At 26.3% G+C, this 26,949-nt stretch overlaps 4 protein-coding genes across 5 annotated transcripts; 2 read left to right on the forward strand and 2 right to left on the reverse strand.

Moving 5' to 3' along the window:
- Positions 1-435: 435 nt before the first annotated feature.
- LOC114130883 (RING finger protein 207-like) lies at positions 436-20,939 on the reverse strand. The gene is made up of 14 exons (XM_027995955.2): positions 20,415-20,939; positions 9,804-9,952; positions 9,604-9,710; positions 8,236-8,397; positions 8,002-8,174; positions 5,451-5,642; positions 5,099-5,369; positions 4,717-4,977; positions 4,476-4,639; positions 4,059-4,336; positions 3,436-3,548; positions 3,262-3,358; positions 2,547-2,793; positions 436-2,143 (listed from the first exon to the last, which is right to left on the reverse strand). The coding sequence occupies exons 1-14, from the start codon at positions 20,639-20,641 to the stop codon at positions 1,825-1,827; spliced, it is 2,760 nt and encodes a 919-aa protein (XP_027851756.2). The 5' UTR covers positions 20,642-20,939; the 3' UTR covers positions 436-1,824.
- On the forward strand, positions 12,154-16,244 carry LOC114130884 (uncharacterized). Of its 2 annotated transcripts, none has more exons than XM_050201624.1 (5): positions 12,154-12,431; positions 13,176-14,680; positions 14,976-15,115; positions 15,177-15,328; positions 15,873-16,244. In XM_050201624.1, exons 2-5 carry the CDS (start codon positions 13,198-13,200, stop codon positions 16,138-16,140), a joined length of 2,043 nt encoding a protein of 680 aa, XP_050057581.1. In that variant the 5' UTR covers positions 12,154-12,431; positions 13,176-13,197; the 3' UTR covers positions 16,141-16,244. The 2 variants fall into 2 exon arrangements, with proteins under 2 accessions (XP_050057581.1, XP_027851757.2); XM_027995956.2 differs by having other exon boundaries at positions 12,155-12,431; positions 15,177-15,323; positions 15,874-16,244.
- Positions 20,940-21,072: 133 nt separating the features above from the next.
- Positions 21,073-23,399, forward strand: LOC114130886 (retinal rod rhodopsin-sensitive cGMP 3',5'-cyclic phosphodiesterase subunit delta). The gene is made up of 5 exons (XM_027995957.2): positions 21,073-21,530; positions 21,597-21,659; positions 21,749-21,884; positions 22,322-22,443; positions 22,742-23,399. Exons 1-5 carry the CDS (start codon positions 21,490-21,492, stop codon positions 22,821-22,823), a joined length of 444 nt encoding a protein of 147 aa, XP_027851758.1. The 5' UTR covers positions 21,073-21,489; the 3' UTR covers positions 22,824-23,399.
- Positions 23,400-23,633: 234 nt separating this feature from the next.
- On the reverse strand, positions 23,634-26,949 carry LOC114130887 (histone-lysine N-methyltransferase Suv4-20-like). Its single transcript, XM_027995958.2, has 2 exons — positions 26,685-26,949; positions 23,634-25,638 (listed from the first exon to the last, which is right to left on the reverse strand). Exon 2 carries the CDS (start codon positions 25,628-25,630, stop codon positions 24,644-24,646), a length of 987 nt encoding a protein of 328 aa, XP_027851759.2. The 5' UTR covers positions 25,631-25,638; positions 26,685-26,949; the 3' UTR covers positions 23,634-24,643.

Consider the following 26,949-nt stretch of genomic DNA (forward strand, 5'->3'; position numbering starts at 1 on the left):
GAAAAAAAGATAAAAAAAATTGATCTATGCGTAAAAATTTTGATAAAAAAAAAAAGTACAAATGAAAAAAGTAAAGAACAAGAAAAACAGAAAAAGTATTGAATAAATTTCATTTTATTGTTATTTATTCATAAAACACAGGTATGGTATTTTAAAATCATTAATATTTCAAGTATATATACGCAATATATTATTAAAGTGTACAGCCCACACAAGGATATAATATTAAATACTAATAAGTAAAAATTAATAATTATACAATAGTGGGTAGGTAGGTATTTAAATTAGAACAATGTTATAAATATAATTAGATATCTAAACAATCTGAAAAAAGTTAAGTGTCTTAATAAGAAGAAGAAATAATAAAAATTTTAATTTTTTAGGAATTTAAAACTAAAATTATACAAATTGAAAAAATAAAAATTTTATTTGTTTATAACTTGTATCTATGTAAGTTTACTCAATTTTAGGTTTAATCAAAATGTAATTTTTGGAAAAATGTAGCTTGTTTAAAGCTACCTACTAAATATGTATGTATGTATGTATTAAATTGATTTCACTTATCATCTTACAAATAATTACCTTAAATTAACTGTTACCTAAATACAGATGATGTAACTAATTAAGAATCAGTTATGATTTCTGAAAATATTAATCCTACATACGTATCTATACCTATTTTCAGAAATAACCACTATAATACCTACCTATATGTTTAGTTAGTAGACAGTAGTCTTGATTTCATCATTTTTTCTTATGGTTTGAAATTGTTAACACTTAAATGGTTTAATAATATTATTTGTGTACCTAATTATTTGAGCATTGAGGGTGATAAACAAATGTATACATTTAAATATGATGTTTATCCTATTTTATGGTTTTCATTTTTAACATATAAAATGTTAGTATATTACACTAGTTTTTAAAAAGTTAATCGGGGTTGCATAATATTATGGTGTTATTAATTAATTAGTTATGTATTCTATTAAATGTGCTTTTAAAATTTCAACAGCTTTATACATTGATATTTGATAGAAATAGAACACAGTTCTATGATTATTTATACTTTATTATAATTTATAGCTTATCTTATTGTGTTTGATGTGAATTTTGAATCAATTAAAATTATATTTATTGTTTCTTATTATTAAATATTTTACTACCTAAGTAAAAAGTTTTGAGAAGGTGGTGGATTTTCCAATTTCCCCCTCCTATTTAGGCATGTTGTTTTCTATATATGATCCCAACCTTTCAGAAATCATGTCTACGCCACTGATGTTCAGCATAAATAACAGATCAAATAAATCAAAAAAAACATTAACTGTAGTATATTAAATTCAAAATTGAATACTATATTTATATAATAACTGCATTAGCACTAGTTTTAAACTAAATAGCTATTTATTAAAAAAAAAAAAAAATTAAAACACTTTATGAAAGATAATTTTAAACGTCAATTAATTAAATGTATAAAACAAGTCTTAAAAACAAATTAATTAGAATATAAAATTAAAATTGTTAAGTTTATATAAAAAAAAAAAAAAAAAAACAAGAAATTTAAAACATGTTTATTTATCAAGCTTGGATCAGACATGTTTTTAAAAAAAATTATATAGGTAATTATTATTAATTAATCAACATATAACCAACTGGACGAACATTAAATAAATAGTGCTTAATAAAAGATATTTATTTAATAATTTAGTTTATAAATGTTTAAAAACCTTAAATTTACTTAAATCTTATAATAAAATTATTAACATAGATTACTCGAATCATAATTATTTTTTTATATGGATATATTAATAGCATAAACTATATATTTTATTGTTCTGCTTTTTTTGATTTCTTATCTAAAGAACGAACTTTATGAAATTCTCTTACTAGTGAACTTACAGCTTCTTCATGTCCTTCAAAACTATCGGCTTTTCGTAAGCCGTCTTGAAAAGTATTGAGATCAAATTGGCTACGAAAAGATTCTGGATCACGACAAAATTTACTTGGCTCTGGAGTAACTGACTTTTTTCGAGTCGGAAATGTTTCCCATGATCTTTGCTTCCGAACAGGTCCTGTTTTTTTAGATCGACAACGGACTGAATTTGTTGTACGAGTACATTTATCACCCTCGGGTGAAGTAATGTGCCTATAAAACAATTTCAGAAAATTTTAATTCATTCAAATGTAATTTTATTGCAAGTTCTTAGGTGTCCAATTGAAATTGAAATTGAAATTAGCAGCAATTGAATGAGTACTGAACTATTGAATTTTAATATATATATATTTTTAATTAACTAGGTACCTAATCTACCCTTTTTAAAAAGTATTAAATGAATATACCTCTTATTTCTATACAGTGTATTCACACTAAGAGGTGCAACTAAATATTTAAATTCGACGACTTTGTATTAAAATATTTAGAGGTACTTCTTAGCGTAAACACACTGTATATTTAAAATTGTATATTATTAACAATAAGTAAGTAGGTATTAACTATTTTTTTTTTAATAATTCTGTTTTATGTTTTTAAGTTATTATTATTTTCTAACCGAAACGATAAAGATTCTTGATACATTGCACCATCTTCAGTGTCCGAATGTGGATATCTCTTATATTTTCTAGGTGCAGCTATAGGTACAGGCATAGGATCTTGAACAGGCGGTGGCATGGGTTTTTTATGAATTCTTGTTCCCTGTTTACGACAAACTTTTGCTCCCTCACAGCTGATAGTTTCAACTTCTCCAATCATTCCTTCAATGTATTCAAAAGTTTTTTTATGTTCTTGTTTTTGGTATCCTAAAAAGTATAAACAATTTTAAAATAATTTTATTTTAATAGTTAATATAGTTACTTATATTTACTATTTAATTAATGGTCGTATATATGTATGTAACCTACTAAAATATAAAAAAGTTAAATTTTATTTGTTTAAAATAAAATATGTTTATGTTTTACCACATTTATTTACACACAGTTTTATTTTAAATTTTTGAACAATGGGAAAGTTTACAACTAATATTTAACAATTTTTGTAAATAAACTTGATAAATTAGAAAATAAATAAATTTATTTTCAAGAGAAATATAATGGACAATGGTAGTAATAGATATCAGTATATCACATCTTTTACATTGTACACTATGAATAAGAAATAACAATATACAAGTATTAAGTATTAAGTAGGTACCTATTTAATACAAATATCAACCAATTTATAGAAAAGAGAAAAATACATTCATCATAGCAATATAATTTTTAAATTACCTTTATCGTCATCTATGATCTCAACATTTAGTTTTTTTTTTAAATGATCTTTTAAATACTCTCTTAACTTATCACACATCATTTCAGCATTTAAATCCTAGAAAAAAAGATTAAATAAATATTATTAGTTTTTAAGAAATATACAATCAACATATTAAATTATAATTAATATACCTTCTCATGTATATTTGAAGTCGATTGAGCAGCAAGATGTTGCATATCACGAATGTCTATCATTTGGTATAAAGAACAGGCTCTTGTATTTTTTACACACTCTTCGCCAACAACTATTAGATAAATATTAAAGAGAGTATGTTATAAATATATAATAATATAATATAAAAAAAAGTAGGTCAGCGCATTTCGGTGGTGGATGTTTGTCCATTGTCCCTTCGGTCCTCGGATAGGATAGTGTAATTTTACTGTAGGTATTCGATAAAAAACGATTCTGAGCGAACAAGGGGATCTTTTTTATTTAATTTTAATCGTTTTCATGGTGATAAACAAAGCCGTAATTATTTTAGACCACATAATCATGAAATTGTACATTTTTTCTACTTTAACCGCTTTTATTTTGAGTATCAATTCGAAAATCGAAAAACGATCTCTTTAAAGTACCAGCTCAAGAACATTAACTTTCAGAAAATATGCTACACTTGTACTTTTAAGCAAGTTTAAGGGGAGAAAAAGTGTTTACAGAATAAAAAAGAAATAAACATCATTGTAAAACCAATACATTCCTCGCTCCGCTCAGAATCTAAAAAAATATATAGCTACATTTGAAGTGATTATCCTACCATTTTTTGGTTTGGATCTAATTGGACAATCTTTTATGCGGCCTTCAGACTTGCTTCTTTCTCTAAATTCTTGAAATGTTTTGTCCCGCACACAAACTTTGTCTACTATATGAGATAATACACTTTTAGTTGATTGTGTCTTATGAAAATATAACATTTGTTGATCTTTTTCTCTAACTGGAGTTTCTGGTCTGTTATCTTTAGCATATATTGTGTCAGATAAAGGTGATGAACTACTCATACAATGAGATTCCATTTTGTGGCATCCCATTGGAAATCTATAAAATAAGATAGTAAACTGTTTTTTAGTGTTTGAAAATTAATAAAATGTATTAATGTTTGATACAAAAATAAAGTTAGATATTCTGCTTTATTTTATTTATTATGTTGCAATGTTACATTGACAAGATACTTAACCTTTGAGTTTGCTGAAGAGAACTCAGTCGATCCAATAAACTCTTTAAATCTGCCATTTCATTATTATTTGGTTTTGATGTTAATCGCTTGACATAAGGATCTAATTGTTGCGCTAATGTTGCTAACTGTTTAACTTCACTTTGCAAATTTGTAATATCAGTCATCTAAAAAATCATACAAGTAATTCATTTATCCAATATTAATCTATAGGATCAAATAATTGAAATTGTTAAAAATATACTTGTGACTGGAATATATCTTGTTCGACGTGAATTCTATACAATTGTTCTTGCCAAATTGTTTGGAACACTGATCTTAATCTCTCTAGTTCTATTCGATTTTTATCAAGAGTGTCATTTAAACGAAGACAATCTCTAATAATATTTTGATGCCGTAAGATCAAAGGAGGCACAGCAGGAGATTTAGTACCTTGGAGAGCTCTTACTTCTCTCTGTAATTCATTTAAACGATCTTTCACACAACTCAATTGAGTACCCAGTTCCTAAAAAATTATTATTTATAATATTATTTTAATAACATTAAATATATTTAATATTATCAAATAATGAATATTTTAGAATATTAATACATGCATCATAAATATAAATTATAAATAGATTTACCTTGATCTGAGAATCAAAGCTTCGACAATGATTAGAAAAAGTACCTTCGCCTTCTAAAGCTTTAGCTTTTAAAGCAGAATGTTGTCTTTTACTGGGCAATGTAGAATGTGATAAGTTTAAGTTTTCTTTAGACTTGGCTGCAAGACTGTTAATATATTTTGATGATTCATATATACCAGAGTCCATTACATCTGATTTACCAAACCATGGTTCCAAACACTGAGCAAACTCAGAACGGTAATTTGTTTTTATTGTACTTGTCAATAAAGGTCTGAAAACAAGTATAACTCATTAATCATTGTTATAGAATTATTTGATAAATTTATGAGCAATGAACATTTATATAAATTACTTTGTTGGCTGTGGAATTTTCACAATAGTGTTTAATCGATCGAGCATTAAAGACACAATTTCAAGAAAATGATACTTATTTGAAGTTGATACAAAATTTCTACATAGAAGAATATGATGTTGCAAAATGGGAAGCACTGCACTTAAAGTCAAAAGCTGATTACGAAAAGCTCTTTCTTTTATTTCATATTGTCTGCAAATAAAAATAAAAATAAAATAAAATATTGTAATTATATTAGAAATTTATAATTTATATGTACAGTCTACAGCGTGAATCTATACAACACTTTACCGCATATCGTAATTCATTAAATGACAAATTATTATAAATGTTAGTGCCAACTGCTGAAGTGCTGAATAATTACAACATACTAAGATGTATGCTTAAAATGAGAATCATAACTACATTAGGTACCTACCTATATTATGAAAATTATAGATAGCTAACTAAATTAGATAGGTGTAATATTATAACATCAAATTATTTATTTATTTTTATATTCTTGACACTTGAAGTCAATGAGTAATAAACGAATAACTATTTGTTGTGATTAGTGATTATTAATCATTCAACAAAAGCATATTAAGAAGGTTCAAATAATCTTTTGGAAAATTGGAAAAATAATTTATTAATTATAATATTATTAACTAACATAAAACTACACTATGTATAGTTGTAGGTATTCTTTATTCTTAAGATAAAAATATCATCATGATTATGCTGTTTAATACTTTATAGTAGTTCTGAAGAACTATTCAATCTTCTTGCAAAATAAGCTGTGACATCTGACTCAATAGAAATATTATTAATCTAAAAAGTAGATCACTACCTACATCCTACATTCTTACAGTAGAATAAGTGAAAATGAATTTAATTTTTATTAAAAAAAAATTGAGCAGTAGGTACCGTTCTTTATAATTTTATCCAAATGTTAATTTCAAATAGGTATCTATAGAATAAAACAAAAAAATAGTGTTTATACATTTTTTTGTTTTTGGAAATATTTAATAGCTACCTTGTCACAAATATTGAAGTCTAAGTTATAAAAAATTAACATTTTATAAGTTATCAACTACAAAAATGTTTGTAAATTTTAATAAATGTATATAAGACTTAAACTAAACGCTTAAAAAAAAAAAAATTGTTCCTATTAAAGTATATATAATTTTAAAATTATTTTAATAGCTTGTAATAACTTTTGAAGAACTTGTATTAATTTTCAAACATTTTGACACAGTAATAATATTTTTATCAACAATCATTGAAAAAAACTAAAAAAAATTGAAAATGTCTATAAATAGCTCAAAAAGAGTCAAAATATTTAGAAAATTATATCACATGTAAAAATTATAATATAAACTTTTGATGAATTTAGTTTAAAAAAAAACTATTTTGTCAAAAATTGTTTTTTCGTAGAAATCCAGTTTTTCTAAAGGGTTGAAGATCAAAGTAACTATTATTATCGTGTATACAGTATACAGTATACACTCATAAGCACAAAAACACATAATTGCACTAATTGCAGTCAAATCAATATCTTTATTGGTACCTATATTTATTCCTCCACACAATATCTAAAATGTAAGCAATACAATATACAAACTGGTTTTAAAAAAAATTTTTATTAGATAAATAATAAGTTATGAAAATAATATAGCAATAATAATGTATATAAAGAAAACAATAAAGTAGGTTATCTATAAATAATATGAATGATTTATTCATGAACGGGGTTAAATAACAAAAAATCAAATTTTAAGAAAACTGAAAAAATTAGTTCACTGCTTAATGCACTTTATAAAATAACCTTAATATTTAATTCCTCATTTAAGATTATTATTAACAAAGTATAACTATAACTGATGAGGTGTAATATAACTGAAACTTTTAAGTATAAACGAAGGATTTTTAATACAACCTATTTTAAAATAAAAGTAACTATATCAAAAATGTTGATAAACTCATTTTTAAATTCAATTTATTTACTCAAATACTCAATACTATTACACCAGTGGTGTGTTGAACTAATTTTTGGTGAGGAGTAAAAATGTATACAATTGGTACCCACCATCATCCTTTATTATCCTAGTGGTATAGATTCACATTTCACCTCAACAAAAATTTTTAACTTACAAAAAGTGCATTTATATCTAGAGATATTCGCATAATTGTACATTTGTACCTACAAATTATATATACCTGCCCAGTGCCCAATTAGTTTATTTAAATACATCTAACAAGGTTTTATACTGAATAACTTGTATAAGTTGTATAAATATGATATACCTAGGTATTTTGGAGCAGAGAGTACCACTCACCCCTAAAATTTTTGAAAGAGCAATTGCTCAAAACCATACCTTCACCAAGCCACTGTATTGCCCAATAGACAATATGTCAATATGCAATGTGGTAAATTAGTAAATTGTAAATATATATCAATATTATTATCTACTTATTTTACTATTATCTAATGATCTACAAATCACGTCCAGATGAATAATAAACAATAATAGAACAAAAAAAAAATGTATAAAATCAAATCAAATATTACCGTTGGACTTCCAAGTGCATATCGGTTTGTATTTTGTTGATGGCATCGTGGAGCGTTTGCACGAAATTATGAATAGTCAGTTTTTCCGTGTCTGTGTTTTGCCGCAACTCTTCTAGGAGCGTGTGACAGGCCACTACACCTTCGCGGATTGTACTCTGCATGTCGTACACCGACTAAAATACGTTTAAAAATTAACAAACGTGTTTGACCACAACAGGACCAAAAACCACTTACTAAAAGTGCTCTATCTAATTTTTTCAAGTTTTGATTATAAGCTACGTCTATCTCTACGCATGCCTTGCGATTCTCGGGAAGCTTTTCGAGTACGCAATTGATACAGATCACTTGTTTCTGAGTACTCGAAAAATAGCTGATCTTTTCGTCGTGTTTTGGACACTACGGAAACGTTTATAATATTTACAAATTTTTTTTTAAATAATATCACTTTTTATACTAAGTACCTATTTGTTGTAAACATTGATTATAAAATAGACTATCGGTATAATAATCTATTCTTAATTTTATAATCAATATTATTATAATTTATAGATATATTATTTGCATGCGTTCAATGAACGTACACGCATATAACTGATTATAACGCATCTATAGAAATATTTAAATAAATATTTCTGTCTATAATACATATATTTTGTTATAGTTATTTATTATTATAGATTTATAGTATCTATATAAGCTCGGACTAAGGGAAGGGTAAAATCAAAGCTGTATCCAACCGTCCCTCTCACAATTAAAGTATCAGTTAAAAATAGTTTTTATACCTACCATTACCATTTGCGTAGACCAAATAGAAAAATAAGAGTGGTCAAGTGAGTATCGCTTTGTAGTATATAGTAGGTCAATATAATGCGTATATTGTATTAAATTTGAATCCATACGAAAAATGATTCTGAACGGAGATAATTTGTCAGTCTATAAGATACATTTTCCAGTGGGTGGTAAAAAAGGTGGTTTATGTTTTAAAGACTTGTAGAATATCCTAAAATTTAAGTTCTTTTATAATTATTGTAAGCCAAACTTATGGAAAACCTTGTATAAAATTGAACTCTCAGTTACTTATACAAATTTTTTTACAAATTTTAACTACAAAATAATTTGCAAATATTCATGATTTTAACGAATTTTTGTCAAAATTTGAATTTCAAATGCTAATAAAAAAAATTGTACCTATGAATATTGTATTTTAAAAGATTTTAAAATAATAACACTGTCATGACGGTCCGCGGAGCTCTAGAGCAGTAGTCTTCAATTTTATTGGACTTGCAACCCATTTTAGTAATTATTTTTTTTTATGACCAGTTTCAAAAATGAAGAAACCTTAAATAAATAATATTACGTGTTAAAAAGAACTAATTTAAAATTATTATGTTTGCTTTGTAAAATTGAATGATATACAATTTCAAGTTAATAACCATTTATATTACCTATGTATTTTAGTTATTATAAAAGTATATAACACAATTCACAACCCATCGATTACCAATTGAAGACCACTGTTTTAAAGGATTTAATCCGAGATTAATTGTAGTCTAGTATAGACAGTATAGTACATATTGTGCTTGTGCATATTATGTGGCTTACTATTTCTGTTTTGTCAGCCAAGCGCTTGGACATTTGTACAATGTCATGTGACGAAAACATTTTTGCACGGTGAGTGTTTTCTCGGCAGGGCTTGCACAAAGCTTGACCTACAAAGTCAACGACACATTTTTTTTAAATAAGTGAAAACCCATCTAAGGGTGTTGGATGAGGGTTGTTTGTTTTAAAACAAACAGGCTTACCACAAGTGGAGCAAAAATACATTGAGGACGGATCGCGTTTGTCGCAGTTGGAGCAAGGAGGGTTCTTGATGTTCACCATATCGATCAATTTGCACATCAAATAGTCGGGAGGTGGTAACTGTACACCTTCTTTTAACGTCGTTTGTGTTCTAAATAAATGTAAAAATAAATAAAAAATTAAAAAACAATTAATCGTTATAAATTTATAATATAATATAATATACGTAATACGTTATATTATCGTATATTATATACGTATCAAAATACCGTCATAATTATATTATTAAAACTTATAACTTATAAGCTAAGTTAGTCTTCCCTGATTGCCGGTTTGGTCCAAGTCTTATTATAATATCGGTAAAAGACTAGATACAGATCAGATGTTCACGTGGGTTATCGGTGATTACGCGATGCCGGTCCCGTGTTCTGTCACAGACTAGACTTGATCAAGTTGGTTAATTTTGTTTGCATATTTTGCATTTTAAGCTCCTACAACTTCCGAGCCCTACTTTTAAGTTATAATTACATAAGTGAAGATTTCAGCAATTTGCTTCACACAATAGTATTTACCTATTACCTTACAAATTACAATAATATTTTAAATTCTGGATGGAGCAAGACGAACAAGGGAATCGGAATGTATTAACTTTACAAAGATTTTTTTTTTGTGAATTAGTTATAATCTTTTTGAAGCATAATATTTACTTCACTCTATTTTGGTCAATAAAAGAAAAATTAATGACAAACCAGCAGTAAAACGTCGCAAGTATAATGATGACTAGGTATTTAAATTTTGGATTTACGTTTACTGGTGATAAAAATAATCAAAATAATCAAAAATATCTCAGCGTATTGACGTATTATGTGGCGTAACTTTATCAAACGAGTCAATGGCACCAAAAAACTTAAAAGACATTTTGAACAAAACCAGTCACGTTAGTAAAAAAACTTTTCAATATTGTATGCATTCTTTGTCATCACACAAAAAAATTCTACGTTCATAGAAAACGTTTAAAAATGTTCTCAAAATTGTGATTGAAGTGATAAACTACATTAAAAAATGACCAGTTTCATACATTGGCTTACAAGAGGTAAAATAATCATATATTAGAACTTCAAGATTAATTACAATTATTTTTTTGAATCTGAAAACATAAATAATTATGCAAATAAAATTGATGATGTAATGTGGTGTGCTAAATTAGCTTACTTTGATGATATTTTCAAAACTGAATATTTTAAACTCGAGTAAAGAAAATATAGTTTCTACAAATAATTAAATAGAATTTTTTTAAAAAAATCATAATTTATGGTTATCATCCATAAAACGTGATGATTTTTCATGCTTTTCTCCAGTTGAAGAATTAATGCCTAATGGTATAATTAAGAACGGGTAATAAAAAAATGGAATTGAAAAATATAATATGCGAACATTTGTTGACACTTTCTCAAAATGTAAAGTTATATTTTCCAGCACTTTCAACAACTTGAAATACAGTAAGTATAGTTTTATTATTTGGTTCATGTGGAGAAAAAAATATTAAAAATGCAAACTTAACTTCTACAGAAAAAGATTATTTATTGGAAATATCACCAAATACAATATTAAAATCTAAATTTTATGTGTCTGAAGACTGAAAATAATTCATTTTGGATTTATTTGGAAAACAAATACCTACGCTGGAGTGAGCAAAAAAGCATGGTAAATTTTGTTTCCTCTTGCAGCATTATACATATGTGAATCAGCATTTTCGACATTAGAAATAACAAAAATCAAAAAAAAGGTCTACGCTTAAAGATATTCTCCCACGAATCGAAGACTCATGTTCAAGTCGCCAATCACAAGTATCTAGTACCTATCCTACTAATTTTCCGTATAAACTAATACTGTTTTTTTTATAATATAACATAATATAAATTTAATTTTTAATAAATAAATATTTATATAAATGTAATTACTAATAATTACTTTTTCGAAAATCACTTGTTTTAAGTGTGACGTAACTTTTATGGATCAAAATTAGGGTGTCATCATACAAAAAAAGGCTGAGAACCACTGCTATATTACAACTGGTTAAGATTCTTTTGTATTGGCGGTGGCGGTAAAATTGTGTCCAAATTTATTTTAACGCTACCGCCATTGCCGCCGCTGCAGTGTGTGGGTACTTTAAGTTTTTACTTATTTCTATTTATAAACATTAAACAGTATTTACCATTTAATGGTTATTATTACATATTAGGTATGTACTGATATGTGAATTTTCGAAGTCTGTTGACTATCGATGAAGATTCTAGTTATTCATCCATTATACATATTTTGATATCGATTATCTCCACAAGAGACCTACTGAAATATTATATTATTATGCGATATATAGGTAACACACTAACACGTGATTCGTATTCGGCCAACGATTTTTCGGTGAATTCCAGTGATATCGCCGACTTGGAGTATTTAGCAAATGCCAAATAGCATTGTATGTTTGTATGTTGACGGTTATTAATATAATATTATTCTAATTGTGATTACCTACCTACTTATTATTGTTGTTCGGGAGTTCAACCATTCATTCGAGTATTCTATAGCTCATATTCCACTTAACGTACCAAGTGACTATATAATATATGGTAAGTATTTACCTACCCACTATTCACTAATATTACTTATTAATACCTTTTTTTGCATAACAATATTCAGTTAAGACAACCCTATTTTTCGAATTTAATTTATTCTAAAATTTTTCTTATTACATATTATAATATAATAATATAGGTAGTTACTATATTATATATAATTAAAATTTGAATGAAGATGATAATATTGGGAATAATTTTACTAAATATTGTAAAGTATACTGTCCTAAGTTTAAGTTTCCACTAATTACACTTTACCTACCTAATTATATAATATTTAAAGCTTAGATAAAATTCATATAAACTTTTTTTCTCAAATATCTAAAGTATAAATTTTTAAATAATATTCAAAGCATATTATTTTAGAATATTTCACATGTAATATGTTAGGTATGTCATCACCAAGAGTGTTAAAAGTATTAATTTATATAAATGTACATTTTTAGTTGATAAAGAAGATAAAATAAATAGGTAGGTAGGTATCATATAATTAATTTTTTTTATACATAAATTAGGTCATCAACGGGAGGCTTCTTCATTCAAATTGTTCATATTTTCTTTTTTTCACATAGGCATAGCTTTAAAAAATTAACAAGTTATAATTTAAATAAGAGGGTAATAATATATTAAAGCTATTTGCCATATATATATATAATATATTATTTAATTATATAAATAATTGTATGAAATGATAACTAGGTATTTAATAGTATGAATTACTTTTTTTTTTTATTTTAGATTTAATTAAAAAATATCTAAAATGAAGAGATCTACAATGAAAAAAATTCTTACAAAAAGTATAAAAAGTTTCAAAGATTCCAAAAACTGTTACTTGTGCGATACTATAAATCTAACGCATAGCAACATAATATTACCATTATTAAAAACTATCAGTCAATGGGATACTAAAAGATCGAGTCAAATAAATATTCAGGACTTTACATGTTTAGTTTGCAGTTATAATTCTAAATGTTTTCAAAAATGGAAAACACACATCATGTCTAAAGAACACATATCTATGTGTCACATCTTAAGCAAAGTGTGTTCATATTTTTGTAAAGTTTGTAAAATATTATTTTATGGCCCAGAAAACCTTATATATGAACATCAAAAAAATGTGCATGGTTGTAAAAATAATTTATCTAATATATCAATATTAATGTCTGAATTAATGAATTGTTTAGATAGTCATTCTATACACATTTATTTTTGTGCTATATGTGAAACAGTTTCAGAAAAAAAAATTCATACTTCTGGGAAACATCTTACAAAGCAAACATTGTATTATTGTAAATATTGTAATGCCACATTTTTATGTAATGATGAAGAATTAGATTTTCACGAAGCAAGTGTAGAACATTTAACATTTAAATTAATTTATTCAATAAAGAAAGGTATTGAAGTAAATCATTTGGAATTACAAAAACAAGATAAAATTACAAAAATTACACGTGATATTAATTGTACACAAATAAAACCATTAAAATTACCATTAATTATATTGGATGGATTTCAGAAAACTTCAAATTCAATGGCAAAATGTATTTTTTGTAATGTTAATGTTAAATGGAATACTCGGAAAATAGTTAAGCATATAAATGTATGCTTAAATAAAGACGATTTGACAAAAATACATGAAATACATCCACGCATGGTAATTACAGCTTATGAATGTAAAGTATGTAGTTTTTACACAAATTCATTTTTAAACCATAAACTTCATGTTATTTCACCTCAACACCTCACAAATTGTCATGCAAGTGATGTTTTTTTTTCATATTTTTGTACTATTTGCAATTTATACATTTATGGTTCCAAACTTCAAATTAACAATCATTTGAAAAAGAAACATACAACAAAAATTACTGACTTGCCTTTCTTATCTGAAGTTTTAAAAGAAAATTATAAACACACAAGCAATCATCCTGGATCTAATTTTATAGACTATTACAGTGATCAACAAAGCTGCAAAAAAAAAGAAATTTTTTCAGTTCAATGTAATGCTTGCAAAATTTCTTTTTGCATGATTAATGATTATGAGTATAAATTGCATATGATTTCTAATGAACATATCATTTTAAAATATTTTACTCAAAAAATTCCTTTACTTATGAAATATGAACATTTACCAACGTCTACTACAAATCCAAATTCTATTTTAAACAAAGAATCTTTAAATAATGTATATTTGTCTTCAATTGAAACTGATAATAGTAATCTAGAAGAAAATTCTACAAATAAAGGTACCTAAACAACAAATATTCAAAAATTAAAAATTAAATAGGTGTCTATACATTATAAATTATAAATTTATATATTTAAATTTACCTTTTATTCATACACTTTAATAATATATGTATATTGTAAATTTTATTACAATTTAATTTATAATTAAGATATTTAATTAAAATATTTATATTTACAAAAAATAATTTATATAATTATAAGTCGTAAACAAATTACCTTAATTTATCAACTACCTATTTTACCCTATTTAAGATTGGTGTTAATTTAATAGTTGAGTTTATATTTCAAAAGGTACAATTACTAAAAAAGAAAAATTGTCTGTGAGCATTTTGGAAAACAAAAAGCTGTTCAAAAGTTCTAATTATGGCAAATCACATTTAGCAATTTCATCTACTACTACCAACCATAACATACAACAAAATGGTCAAAATGTAAGTACCTACTTGAATTTATTTATTTTTAACTGTTATTTTAATTGGTTAACAATTTCAGGTATACATTGATGAAGATGATCATGATATAAGTATGTTAGATTTTAATTCCACTGGAGACATTATTTTTACTGATGATCATGCTCAAGAAGCCTTGCAGTACTTAAATGTATCAATGAGTTCTGATGATACGAGCCAGAAAAATATAGTAATGATACTAAAACATTTAAATCTTTATATAGATTCTAGAATATCTTTATCTTAATAATTATTCAAATGATCAATATTAGGTTATATATTATATTAAAGTAATAGATCAGTTGTGAAAGTATCATGTTATTAATAGTGATATAGAATTAAGCAATATCATTACTAAAAAGCTCTAAATTACTACTATCTGTTTATCTTTATTTAAATTATTAATTTAATAATTTTTAGAATAACAAAATAAATAATTATTTTATACTTATAAATATTACCAATGCGAACTTAAATACCTAAAAATGTATTTTATATGCATGTAGACTAGCCATTATATGCTTAAAAACTAAAAATATGCCCTTTTTATTTTTGATTACTGGATTCGGATGATATATATATGTATTGTAAAATACAGAAAATAAATAATTTTTTTCTGTGTATTATCATTAAAAATGTATTTCACTAATACTAAATAATAATATTTTAAATTACCTATGCCATTTTTACAACTTATATATATAAGTTTTTAATTTTTGATTTTATTTTATTATTTTCAGATGTATAATAAACTTGAAAATAAGGGGATTAGTCAAGAATTATTTTCAGAAAATACTAAAAATATTGATCATACTAAGGAACAAAACAATATTCCGCTTACTGAATCACAGTCCAATATCAAGACATTGTACAAGCAACAACAACCAACTGACGTAGATCAAGCATATGGGCAGTATGTTATAGAAAGACTTAAAAATATACAAAACTTATCAATTAAGAGTGATATAAAAACTGAAATAGATGCTCTATTTTATACCTATTCTTAATTAATTATTAAATGTATTATAAATTATTAATATTTGTTTATTAATTACTTAATAAGATAAAAATAAGAAATAATTTAAAATAAACTTTAAGTATTATTATTTAATCTATTTAACTACTGTCTGGTTGGAGGTGGTCATAGGCGCACATTGGGTAATTATACTTATATGGACAAATTAATGTATATAAAAAATAGTAGTAACTACAGTAGTATTATGTATTTTAAATATTTATAAAAATATATAATAGGTATATAATTACTTATTAATATTAATGAAGATTTAATTTTCTATTTGATATAGAAAATTTTTGCAGTGAACTTCCTATCTATTTTGTTGATGAGATCTCTCTCAATACCTACTAAGGGCGGTATAGGTGGCTAGAATACTACTGGTATGTGGCCAATTTTTCAATCTACTCTCGAGAATGAGCATTAATGCATTAAAGAAGAACTTAGATTTGTAATTTGTAATTGAACAAATTTATAGATATTTGAAAATAATTTGAGTTACATTGATTTTTGTTTTCAATTTCAAATTTGGCTTGTAGACTAATCTTTAAAACCAGCATTTCTGCTGATAAACAAGATGTTGACATTTTTAAACTATCCTGATAAGTGATAATATATCAAACGAGAGAAACAACTTTTATTTACAATATATAATTAAAGCGAGCCGCTCAACGTGTGAGTTGCCAGTAGACACAGCATACTTAATCAATACATAGGGATTAAATAAAATATATGATATTTGTAAACTATGTAAAATAGTATAAAATAAAAAGGGCGTATGTCAGTCTTAAATTTAACAATTAACTAATTACATAAAATTCATATAGGTATTTTAAATGGTATAAGCAATGAATTTGTAAATAATATTTCAAATAATTAGTGATTTTTATCAAATTTATTCGTTATATATATATATATATATGTTTTTAAGACAGAAACTATTATCTATTATCCAAGTTAAAAAAATTGTCAAAAGATTTAATAATAAGCTCTTGTCAGGTATATATATTTCTATTTTTTTTAATTTTATTCATTTTTTTTTGCAAATATTCAATAACATTTAAAATTGTTAAGTAGGTATAATTTTCATACTGCTCCTATTCAATGATTCGGGGCATTATAGTCAATAAATATTTTTAAACAATATATTATTATAAAGACATTTTCAATTTATGTTTTATTTTATAAAAAATAGAATATTAAATAAAGTAATGATATATAATTTCAAATGGATAATATAGAATTAACCTTCTTTGTGAGTAGTATTGTCAATAGTATATTTTTTTTAATCGAAAAAACTTTCTAAAAAACTGTAGGTATAGTAAATAAAGTGGGGAAAATGTGACTATCTTGGGCTGGTAACTCGTAAGTTTAAAAAATATAGAATTGGTTGAACCGGACATAGACTGGCAAATTTTACCTATGTATAAAAACTATGGCATAATATATAATATTATGTTAGTCAATATGGTTTTAAAGGTCAAAAAACTATAAAGAAGAAGAATAATTTCAGAAGTCATAAAATAATAATGTTTTATGATTACAAATGTACAATGTAAAAAGTACTTAGTTGTCCGGCTGTATTTTTTATAGTACCACCGCGACAGTTACATGTATCGTAATTGTCTATCTTAAACGCCGTGTGTTTGTAACTTATTTAAATGATGACAGTACATCATAAAAATAGGCATAATTGTAGTGCGAAACTGCGAACATTGATACATCATTAGGTAGTTACCTACATACTAATACTAGTTACAACTTAAGAATATCTTGGTAAAATATTTAAAATTTGACCTTTAACTTTTTATAGAGTGCAGTAGGTAATCTAATTTATATTGATTCTGATCTTAAGTTGTCGTTGTCTAACGATCTTATTTGTTCTCAACAGTTAAGTTATGTTAGCAAACGAAAACTAATCAGCAGATTGAATATTTTTCCTTTACGGAATCTTAACGATACTTACGTGACACGAGTGTTCCGATAAATGAGAATAAATGTAAATAAGCAATAACGTTCAGTCTAAAATCTAAATATATCTAAGTTATATTGTATTATAAATATTATTATATAATATATTTTTTTTTATAATAAAAGAGGAAAACAGTTTTTAATTATTGTTATCCGAGTGGTATACCATAATATAGATACTAGCAGTTGGCAAAAATACAGGACAGATAACAGGGTGGTAATAAATGTAGAGGTAATTACTACAATTAGTAATTGAATATTGTATATTTTTAAGAAAAAGAAAACTAATAAATTAAATCATGGTTATAAATAAACGATATAGAATAGATAGACAATAATAATTGTAGAATCGTGATAAATTCATATTCAGTAGGTATAGTAAAATATTAAATTAATTTAATAGGTATATTAGATAATAATTAAATAAAACTCAGGCTTCCCTAAAAACTCCACGATTATTGATTCTTTCTAAAAGGAAAATCTTCCGAAACAGTTTTAGATAAACTTGGGTAGGTATTCAATAGATCAATATCTAGTACCTACACAACATGGATGATGGTAAAAACAATGGTTTTTTCATTTTATCTATATTATTACGTGGTATAAATGAATATTTATAATGTATCATATAATACATTATTTTCACCGTAATATTGTTGTTCTTGTGTGCAAAATGTGCATTAATGATATAAAAATATATATTATTATTTTCCCTTAATTTGTATAACATATATACATCAGATACCTTAGTAAACCTATTAATCCAAATACGATATTAGCAATATACGCCGATAATACTGCTATTGTCTTAACGACAACCCCATCATTATACCTCTAAAAACCCATTTTTAAAGTCGAAACTTGATCAAAGAAATATAAAACGGTAATAAATGAAAACAAATTTGTCCATATTATATTTACTTTGAAAAAGGCTATTTCCCTAATATTACAATTAACAATAAAGTTATATTATGTACCATCGTCCGACCAAATACGACCGTCGGCTTACCATCTTAGTCCCAATAATTTTCATTCCTAAATCCTAGAATGAAAAATAACTAAAATCGTAACGGGATCGTAGTATATCTACAGAAATTTTCAGCTGTACAATACTACTTTAATAACATAATCTAAAAAAATATATAAAATTATATCAAAAACATACTGATTTTCCAAGTAGTCCATTCTACCGATAAATATGTAATATAAATAATAACGTAATAAGATTATAAATGACTATCGAGAAACAGAGATATTTTAAGTTTTGAATTTACCTACTATTAAGAAATTTCGTCATCCAATTATTTATTTTCAATTTAATGTTAATTATCTATTTTGTTGTCGTTCGCCGAATTACTAAAATACCGATAGGCTGTCAACTGGCAGTTATATGTGGTAAATAGTAATAATATTAAAATAGAAATTATTGTCATCATCAACGTGATCGAAAATACATGTAGTATAGATTAGTAACTATCAGGAACATAAATAAAATAAATAATTAAAAACAATTTAATAATAATTTTTAAAACTTGAATAAACTATAGATATAGATAAATTGTAGACTGTAGTAGAAGATTGAAATTTTTATTTAGATAGATAAATAAATACGTTTAAAATTTAACCTAGATACGATAATTGATACCTAATTAATATCTTTATACAATGTGTATACTGTATATATAGTTATAAACCTACTGGCTACTATTAATTGTATGTTATAGGATGTTGGAAAAAAAAATATTATCACATACCTTTAACAATATATACCTATAGAATATAATTTATTAGGTACCTATACAACGCAGCCAATAAGCCATAAAATAGTTATAGTTAAGTACTATAATAGTATAAGATAAATTGTACAACACAATATATATACATATATATGTGTATATCATTATAAAGTGTTAATAAAATTTAAAACTTGATAATTTTTAGGGAAGGCTAATGGAACCATAACTCCCGTCAATTTGTACACACAAGGCTGTAACTGAAAAAAACATTTTGGAGGGTCTAACATTTTTTTAAATATAGATACTAAACATTTGTCATTTTTACGTTAAAAATATAAAACTTAATTATTATTATCGTTATTAAAAACATAAGTCGTCATTAAAATATTAAATTTACATAATAGTCAATTATTTGATAGTAAAAAAATGTTTCTACTTTAAAAAATTTCGGGGGGGGGGTCCGGACCCCTAGGCCCCCCAGTTACGGCCTTATGTATACATACTTGCATGTGTTGGTTGTATCTTATACTATTAACTATTTGTTGCAGACGATACTCACCCACATAAGGGACAGTTGATTTTGCCGTCCTGGTTTTTGGCCCGGACGCATTTGGCGCAAAACGTGTGAAAACATATCAGGATACAAGGCTCGTCGTAATAATCTTCGCACAGGAAACACAGCAGCGGATTTCGATTACTGGTCGCGGCCCCGGACCCGTCGTCTGCAGCCGCCGCCACAGCGTCCGACACCCCGGCGGTCTGTGCGTTGGCGGATGACGAAGTCATTTCCGGGCGGATACGATATATTATTATATTATAATATACCTATCTAATAATTACGACTAGTCCGTTATTAAAGTGTGAAGGGACAACGCGCGTACACAGCATACGCCGTAAGGGGACCATCGAAGACGACGTACGATCGATCACGGATAATCGTGTTCGACTGTCGTAGTGTCGTCCCGTCGTGGTCTGTGCTGGCGTGTTGCAGCTTGCAAAGTGCAAAAACGCAAACGCAAACGCAAAGCTCCCGCGCGGCGCAGCATCGAGTCTATATAACCACCCCCTTGCAGCCTTGCAGGAAATTATCGAGTAGCGCGCGCGACCGAGTGCCCGACGGCCGTGGAAGTGAAACTGTGGGTGGTAATATTAATTTTTTCCTCCAGCGCCAAAATCGCGGCCGTCGTCAAAAATCATTCGTCGCGGCCTGATTATGATTATCAATATAAATAATAAATATTAATAATAATAATAATAATAGACTTAATAAGCGATAACTCTAATGAGTACAGTAATATAGTATATACCTATTATTTACTATTTAGGTATAGGTATATTTTATAAGCATTAAAATTCACGTTTAGCATTATTGACGAACCGCATTTTCGACGCACCCGTTTTTGTTACTCTGACGGGACGTCGAAAAGGTTCACACTATACCTACTTTATATTTTACCGTTTTCACGTATTTGTCGTCTTTCTTCCGGTATCAATACCGCCTTCTTAGTCCGTTCCGTCACTTTTTGATCATTCGAAATGGCTTATCGCTCGATTTGAACGATAAATCAAATCGTTGTTAATAAATAGGTACCGTCAATAATATTGTTATTACCACCTGTATTGTGAATAAAATAATGGGACCAAAACCTGAGGATATTTTAAGTGGATTCCAAGTGTAAGTCAAACTTTCAAGATACCATTGATCAATAATTACATAAATTAAATTCGTGTGTTCTTATAGTAATTGGATGAATTTAAGAGATGCTGATACGGGAGTTGTATTGTGGCAAGGCACCGAGGATCTGTAAGGACATCATATGAAATATTTTTATATTGTTTAAATAATACAGTTTTGGCGAATTTTCAATTTCTATAATATTATGTTTTTATTAGATCATTACCTGACAAAGAACATGAAGCTAAAGTACCGAAAAAAATATTGAAGTGTAGAGCAGTATCTAGGGAGATAAATTTTTCTTCTGTAGAACCTATGGAAAAACTGAGGTTACAACAAAAAGTGCTGTTTAAGGTTTGTGTCTACAGCCTAGGTAGAAAAGTTAATAATAAATAATTTTCTTTATTATGGATTTTTATACTAAGTTTACCTATTATTATGTTGGCCAATGGGCTTAGAATAGTAATAGTAAACAAAACAAAAAACTACATTTTTGTAACAGACTAAATCAGCGGTTCCCAAACGTTTTTTTCCACAGTGTCCTTTTTTTAGATCAAACTCAGCAGTGGTGTCCTGTTGTAAATACTACGAAAGACAGAAGGAAAACACATTCTATAAATTTTAAATTATTTATTATGAGCAATAGACCGCAGTGCCCTTAGAAAGTGTTTGCTGTGCACAGTTTGGGAAACGTTGATTTTTATTGATTTTAAAATAAAAACTATTTTATTACCTGTCTCTGAGTACATATTATTTTAATCTATTTAACATTTATCTAATGTACATTATAGGGCCGTTGTCTTGAGGAATGGTATTTTGAATTTGGGTTTGTTATCCCCAACTCAACTAACACTTGGCAGTCACTTATTGAAGCAGCACCAGAATCACAAATGATGCCTGCAAATGTTCTAAAGTAAGTTTTATTAGTATTATGACTTAGTTTAGTTTTGTGAGTATTTTCAATTTATTTTTTAAATTATATAATTAGTTAATAGTACAATAAGAAAAATTGTACTTTTGCTTTATCTTTCATATGAATGTATGATAATTTATATTTTTTGATTTATAATATGTATATTAATTGATTATTGAATTGCCTCTACTTTACATCATTAATTTCTTTTTAATATGCCATACATATTTTTATAATATAAACATTTAAATTAGAAATTATAAACTTATTATAATTATACATTTATATATATTTTCAGTGGTAATATTGTGATAGAAACAAATTTTTATGATGATGATTTACTGATATCATCATCAAAAGTCCGGCTGTACTATGTTTAATCACCAAGACATTCAACTTTGTGCACTACTCAAATTTAGATAGACAATTTTTGCTTGGTACACATAACCAAGGTCGGAGAACATGGAGAACAAGTACCCACTGCTGTGATTGTTTAGTATTTTACTTTGATTACTTTTATATGTGATTAAATTTTTTTCTTGAGCGTAACAAGTGTTAAACTTATTATGTTGAACTATTTTAAATGTAAAACCATATAGTCAATGAGTTTTTACTTTATTCTTTACATTTAATTTAATTTAAAGTAATTATTAAGTTGTGCATTAGGATATTATTACACACACACATTGATCTTGCTTTATCATCTTAGTATGAAATTTTTTTTTTGTAAAAAATCACTTAAATTTGCCCAATATTGTGTCATGTAATATCAATATATGGTTGGAGTTGTGAAATCATTGTTTAAATAGGATTTGTATCTTCACAAAACTGCCAGAGTGCTGTTCATTTTTATTATCTAGCACATAATATTATATGATATTGTACTTACTAGTTAATTGTAATGTTTTTATTCTTATTGATCAATAAATTAATGCATTTATATTATGAAAACAAAACTCAAGATCCACTTATCTGAACATTTAATCTAATCTAACGTTATTTATAACCTGTCATCTCGGCCATCGACTGATGTCACAAACTATCATAGTTGGTATTACTTCACATTATAAGATAGTAATTGTAACGGTCGCCGATAGCCAAGATGAACTGGATGGGTTATAATTGATAACTGTTTTTAATAATTAATATTGTTGTATAGTACTAAGGTAAATGAAACATTGACACAAACAGTAAAAGTATTTTTAATTTATTATCAAATAATAAGAATAACTAATTCAGTTAATAGTTCTCAATCTTTTTTGATTCATGTCACCTTTAACCTCTAGAATCAAACATTATGTCACCCTAACATCAAAGTAATAAACAATCTTATTATGCTATTATATAAAAATTAAAAAAAAAAAATATAGCACACAGAAAAAACATTCAAAATGTTGATAGGGTTAATATGATTTTTTTCTCAAAAATGTTTCACGTGAAATTCAAATTCAATTAATATTTTAGTTTTTTTTTTTTATAAAATAAACACATTTTTATGCATGTAAATAGTAATGTACTATTGTATAATATCCTATAATATCAATACAAATATAAAAATTAAATTTAAAATCATTTAAAGTCCATTTTATATTATAATATTTGGCATTTCATATTGCATCTTTTGCATTTTAAATGCATATTTTTTGAACATTTTAATGGATTTTTTAAGGTTTATACTGTTTATTCAATTCATAGCCCTACTAATAAGTCACATAATCTTATTGTTAACCTGAAATTATACTGAGTGAGGTTCTACTGTATTTAATATAGACATGCAAGACTAAGACAAGAGTTTCACAAGTTTTATAATATTTGTGTTCAATTAAAAAGAAAGCAATTATAGAATTATAGAAAGTATACAGTCGTCAAGTTATAATATATTATTATCAAAATTAAGAGTTAGATACATATTTTCCCAAAGTTGCTAATTAGTAATTACTTATAAGTTATTACATAGTAAATACTACTGGTCAATAAAAACCTAATGAAAACAATTGGTGATAGACAAACAATCATAATACTATTAACAATTTTATATATATAAAAAAAAAATATTGTTACACTAGAAAGTATACAAATTTCAATTGAAATACAGGTACAAATTATATTTAATTTTTAATTTTAATCATTTATCGATAATACAATAATTTATTCAGTAGTTTAATATTGTAAAAACTATGTCTAATTTACTTATTGTCTATTACTTTTCTGGTGATTTTGACGCTTGATCTAAATCTAAGCCTCTAGTTTTTTGAATTATTTTAGTGTATGGCGATCCAAGCAAAGCTTCACCCTTATCAACTTCAGGATTTTTATTAGGAGTAACAGGTTCCAAAACCACATTCTTTTTCTTTTTTGGTGTCTTTGGTGCTTCTACGTTTTTGCTTTTATCTGGAGACCGATAAGTATTGGTTCGACCATTAGTTTGCCTGAAGTTGTAACGTCCCAATTTTGGTTGTTCTTCATTAGTTTTAAAAGCTCCTTTACATAACTTTTCACATGAGCAGCATTCACAGTTAACATTATTTTCACCAAAAAAATTAGCACTATAAAAACATGTAATTTCCTCACCAGGTTTAATATCTCTGAGTACTTTAACACAGGCTGTTCCTTTGTCATTGGCTACAAACTTACAATTGGCCCGGCAATCATGATTAATATATGCTGCCGGGCCCAGCCAAAGTTGAGCACATTTTTTACGACAACTATACATTACTGAAAAATCATTCTTCCCGACATGCAAGATTTCATCTTCCTCTTTTTCTGTCAACTCAGCCACACAACCAACTAATCGTTTAATGATGCCATCTTTATGCCAATAACTGGTGGCATTTACTTTGGCTCCTACTTTATTTTCTAAAGAATATCTATAACATGGCTCAATTTGAAAACCAGAATCCAAATAAAACATTCCCATATATCTTTCAATATGGTCTTTGACTAATTTCTTATAAGATGCATTAAATAAATGATCAGGTATATACTTTTTATTCCAAAACGAATCAAAAGCTTTTTTCATACTTTGATTTTGTATGAACTTATCAATAATAGGTTTCAAATCTGATTTACATTCATACATATCTTTATGTTCTATGTTCATTTTGTGGGTATTAAATCCAAGAAAAACATCAACAACAAGAGATGTAGCTAAATCATCAATATCACACAGATCTTGAGGTTTCATCATTTATATATCTGAAAAATAATGTAAAATTTATGTTATTAATATTGGTTAAATTAAGTATATTACTTATAAAGTAATAAAATAACGATTGTAGAAATAAAAAATGAAATGTGTTAAACAAACAATAAATGTATACATTAGTTTTGAGAAAAATTAGGTATTTTGTAATAAACAAATATTATCATTTAAATAGATTTATTATGTAATAATATTAACGATGTATTATGAACTTTTAAGACAATAATCAATGTTATTATTTTAAAACATTAGATCAAGTTTTTTGTTCGATACAAATGTAGATTTTAATATTTTTACGTTAATGAATGTGTATTTTTAAGGATAAATAGGTAAATGAACATTTTAAAATCATAATCATACTAAACTTAATTTAAGCATTAAACTGTTTATCAAATGTTTAACAGTAATTTTAGAATGACATTCAATATTAATTGGTGGATTAATACCTATATAAAAAGGAAATTTAAAATAGGTATTGAATAAAACATTATAAATAGGTATAGCAGATACAATGCACAGCCACTATTATATTAAAAGTTAGCAACTTTAATAAATGGTTGATTCAAATAAATGTACGTACAACTGGATGTTGAACTAGAGTAACGACAGAATTGAAAACCATCAAGTAAAAAATTACCATGTTCAAAACCTGTAGATTATTCATAGCAAATTTAAGAAAAAGTTAAAAAATTGAATTTGAATTGACATATACAATCAGTGGTGAACATAAAGTTAAACATTTTAAAATACTATCCAATATTATAATAAACAAATCTTTACTACAATATGTAAATATTTCCTCATGTCTATTTACAATAACTATGGAACAATGATCACAAACGCAATGCCTACACTATTTAGTTGGTCTTCAAATTTTTGAATTATACCTAAATATATAAATTCTAGAGAACCGGATATTTACGTAAATATATTATTTTTCTATTCGTTCAAAGTTTAAACCGTTGTTACTAGGCTTGAATACCCGGCTCGAGGAACGATACGAATAGGGATTAGGTAGTTATTAGTTATTGCCACTTACCCGAAACGACACAATCAGCTGTACCACGTTCTAACAACACCGATTCCCGACCGTTTCGAGTAAGTTTTATTTACAGGCGACAAAGCGATAGTCGATAATTCGATATATGCACATCCGCGGCTCAGCGGTTGAACTCTGAACTAGAAGATGATTATTAAAATTGATTTATTTTAAGACGGTGTATCAAGTATCAAAATACAACATCAAAACTTAAGCACTCAACAGCCTACAGCTGGAGACGAACACTGTCTCTCTGGGCCCTGGG

The sequence above is a fragment of the Aphis gossypii genome, chromosome 2, assembly GCF_020184175.1.
Source record: "Aphis gossypii isolate Hap1 chromosome 2, ASM2018417v2, whole genome shotgun sequence".
NCBI classification, from domain to species: Eukaryota; Metazoa; Arthropoda; class Insecta; order Hemiptera; family Aphididae; genus Aphis; species Aphis gossypii.

Excerpts from the sequence above, each read along its gene's own strand:
- LOC114130883 (XM_027995955.2), bottom strand. The coding sequence starts at position 20,641 with ATGACTTCGTCATCCGCCAACGCACAGACCGCCGGGGTGTCGGACGCT. Across the intron at positions 4,337-4,475 it reads TCTCTTCAGCAAACTCAAAG|ATTTCCAATGGGATGCCACA; the intron begins GTTAAGTATCTT and ends CTTATTTTATAG. Across the intron at positions 3,359-3,435 it reads CTTCAAATATACATGAGAAG|GATTTAAATGCTGAAATGAT; the intron begins GTATATTAATTA and ends CTTTTTTTCTAG.
- LOC114130884 (XM_050201624.1), top strand. The coding sequence starts at position 13,198 with ATGAAGAGATCTACAATGAAAAAAATTCTTACAAAAAGTATAAAAAGT. Across the intron at positions 14,681-14,975 it reads AGAAAATTCTACAAATAAAG|GTACAATTACTAAAAAAGAA; the intron begins GTACCTAAACAA and ends ATATTTCAAAAG. Across the intron at positions 15,329-15,872 it reads AGCCAGAAAAATATAGTAAT|GATGTATAATAAACTTGAAA; the intron begins GATACTAAAACA and ends TTATTATTTTCA.
- LOC114130886 (XM_027995957.2), top strand. The coding sequence starts at position 21,490 with ATGGGACCAAAACCTGAGGATATTTTAAGTGGATTCCAAGT. Across the intron at positions 21,531-21,596 it reads ATTTTAAGTGGATTCCAAGT|TAATTGGATGAATTTAAGAG; the intron begins GTAAGTCAAACT and ends GTGTTCTTATAG. Across the intron at positions 21,885-22,321 it reads AACAAAAAGTGCTGTTTAAG|GGCCGTTGTCTTGAGGAATG; the intron begins GTTTGTGTCTAC and ends TGTACATTATAG.
- LOC114130887 (XM_027995958.2), bottom strand. The coding sequence starts at position 25,630 with ATGATGAAACCTCAAGATCTGTGTGATATTGATGATTTAGCTACATCT.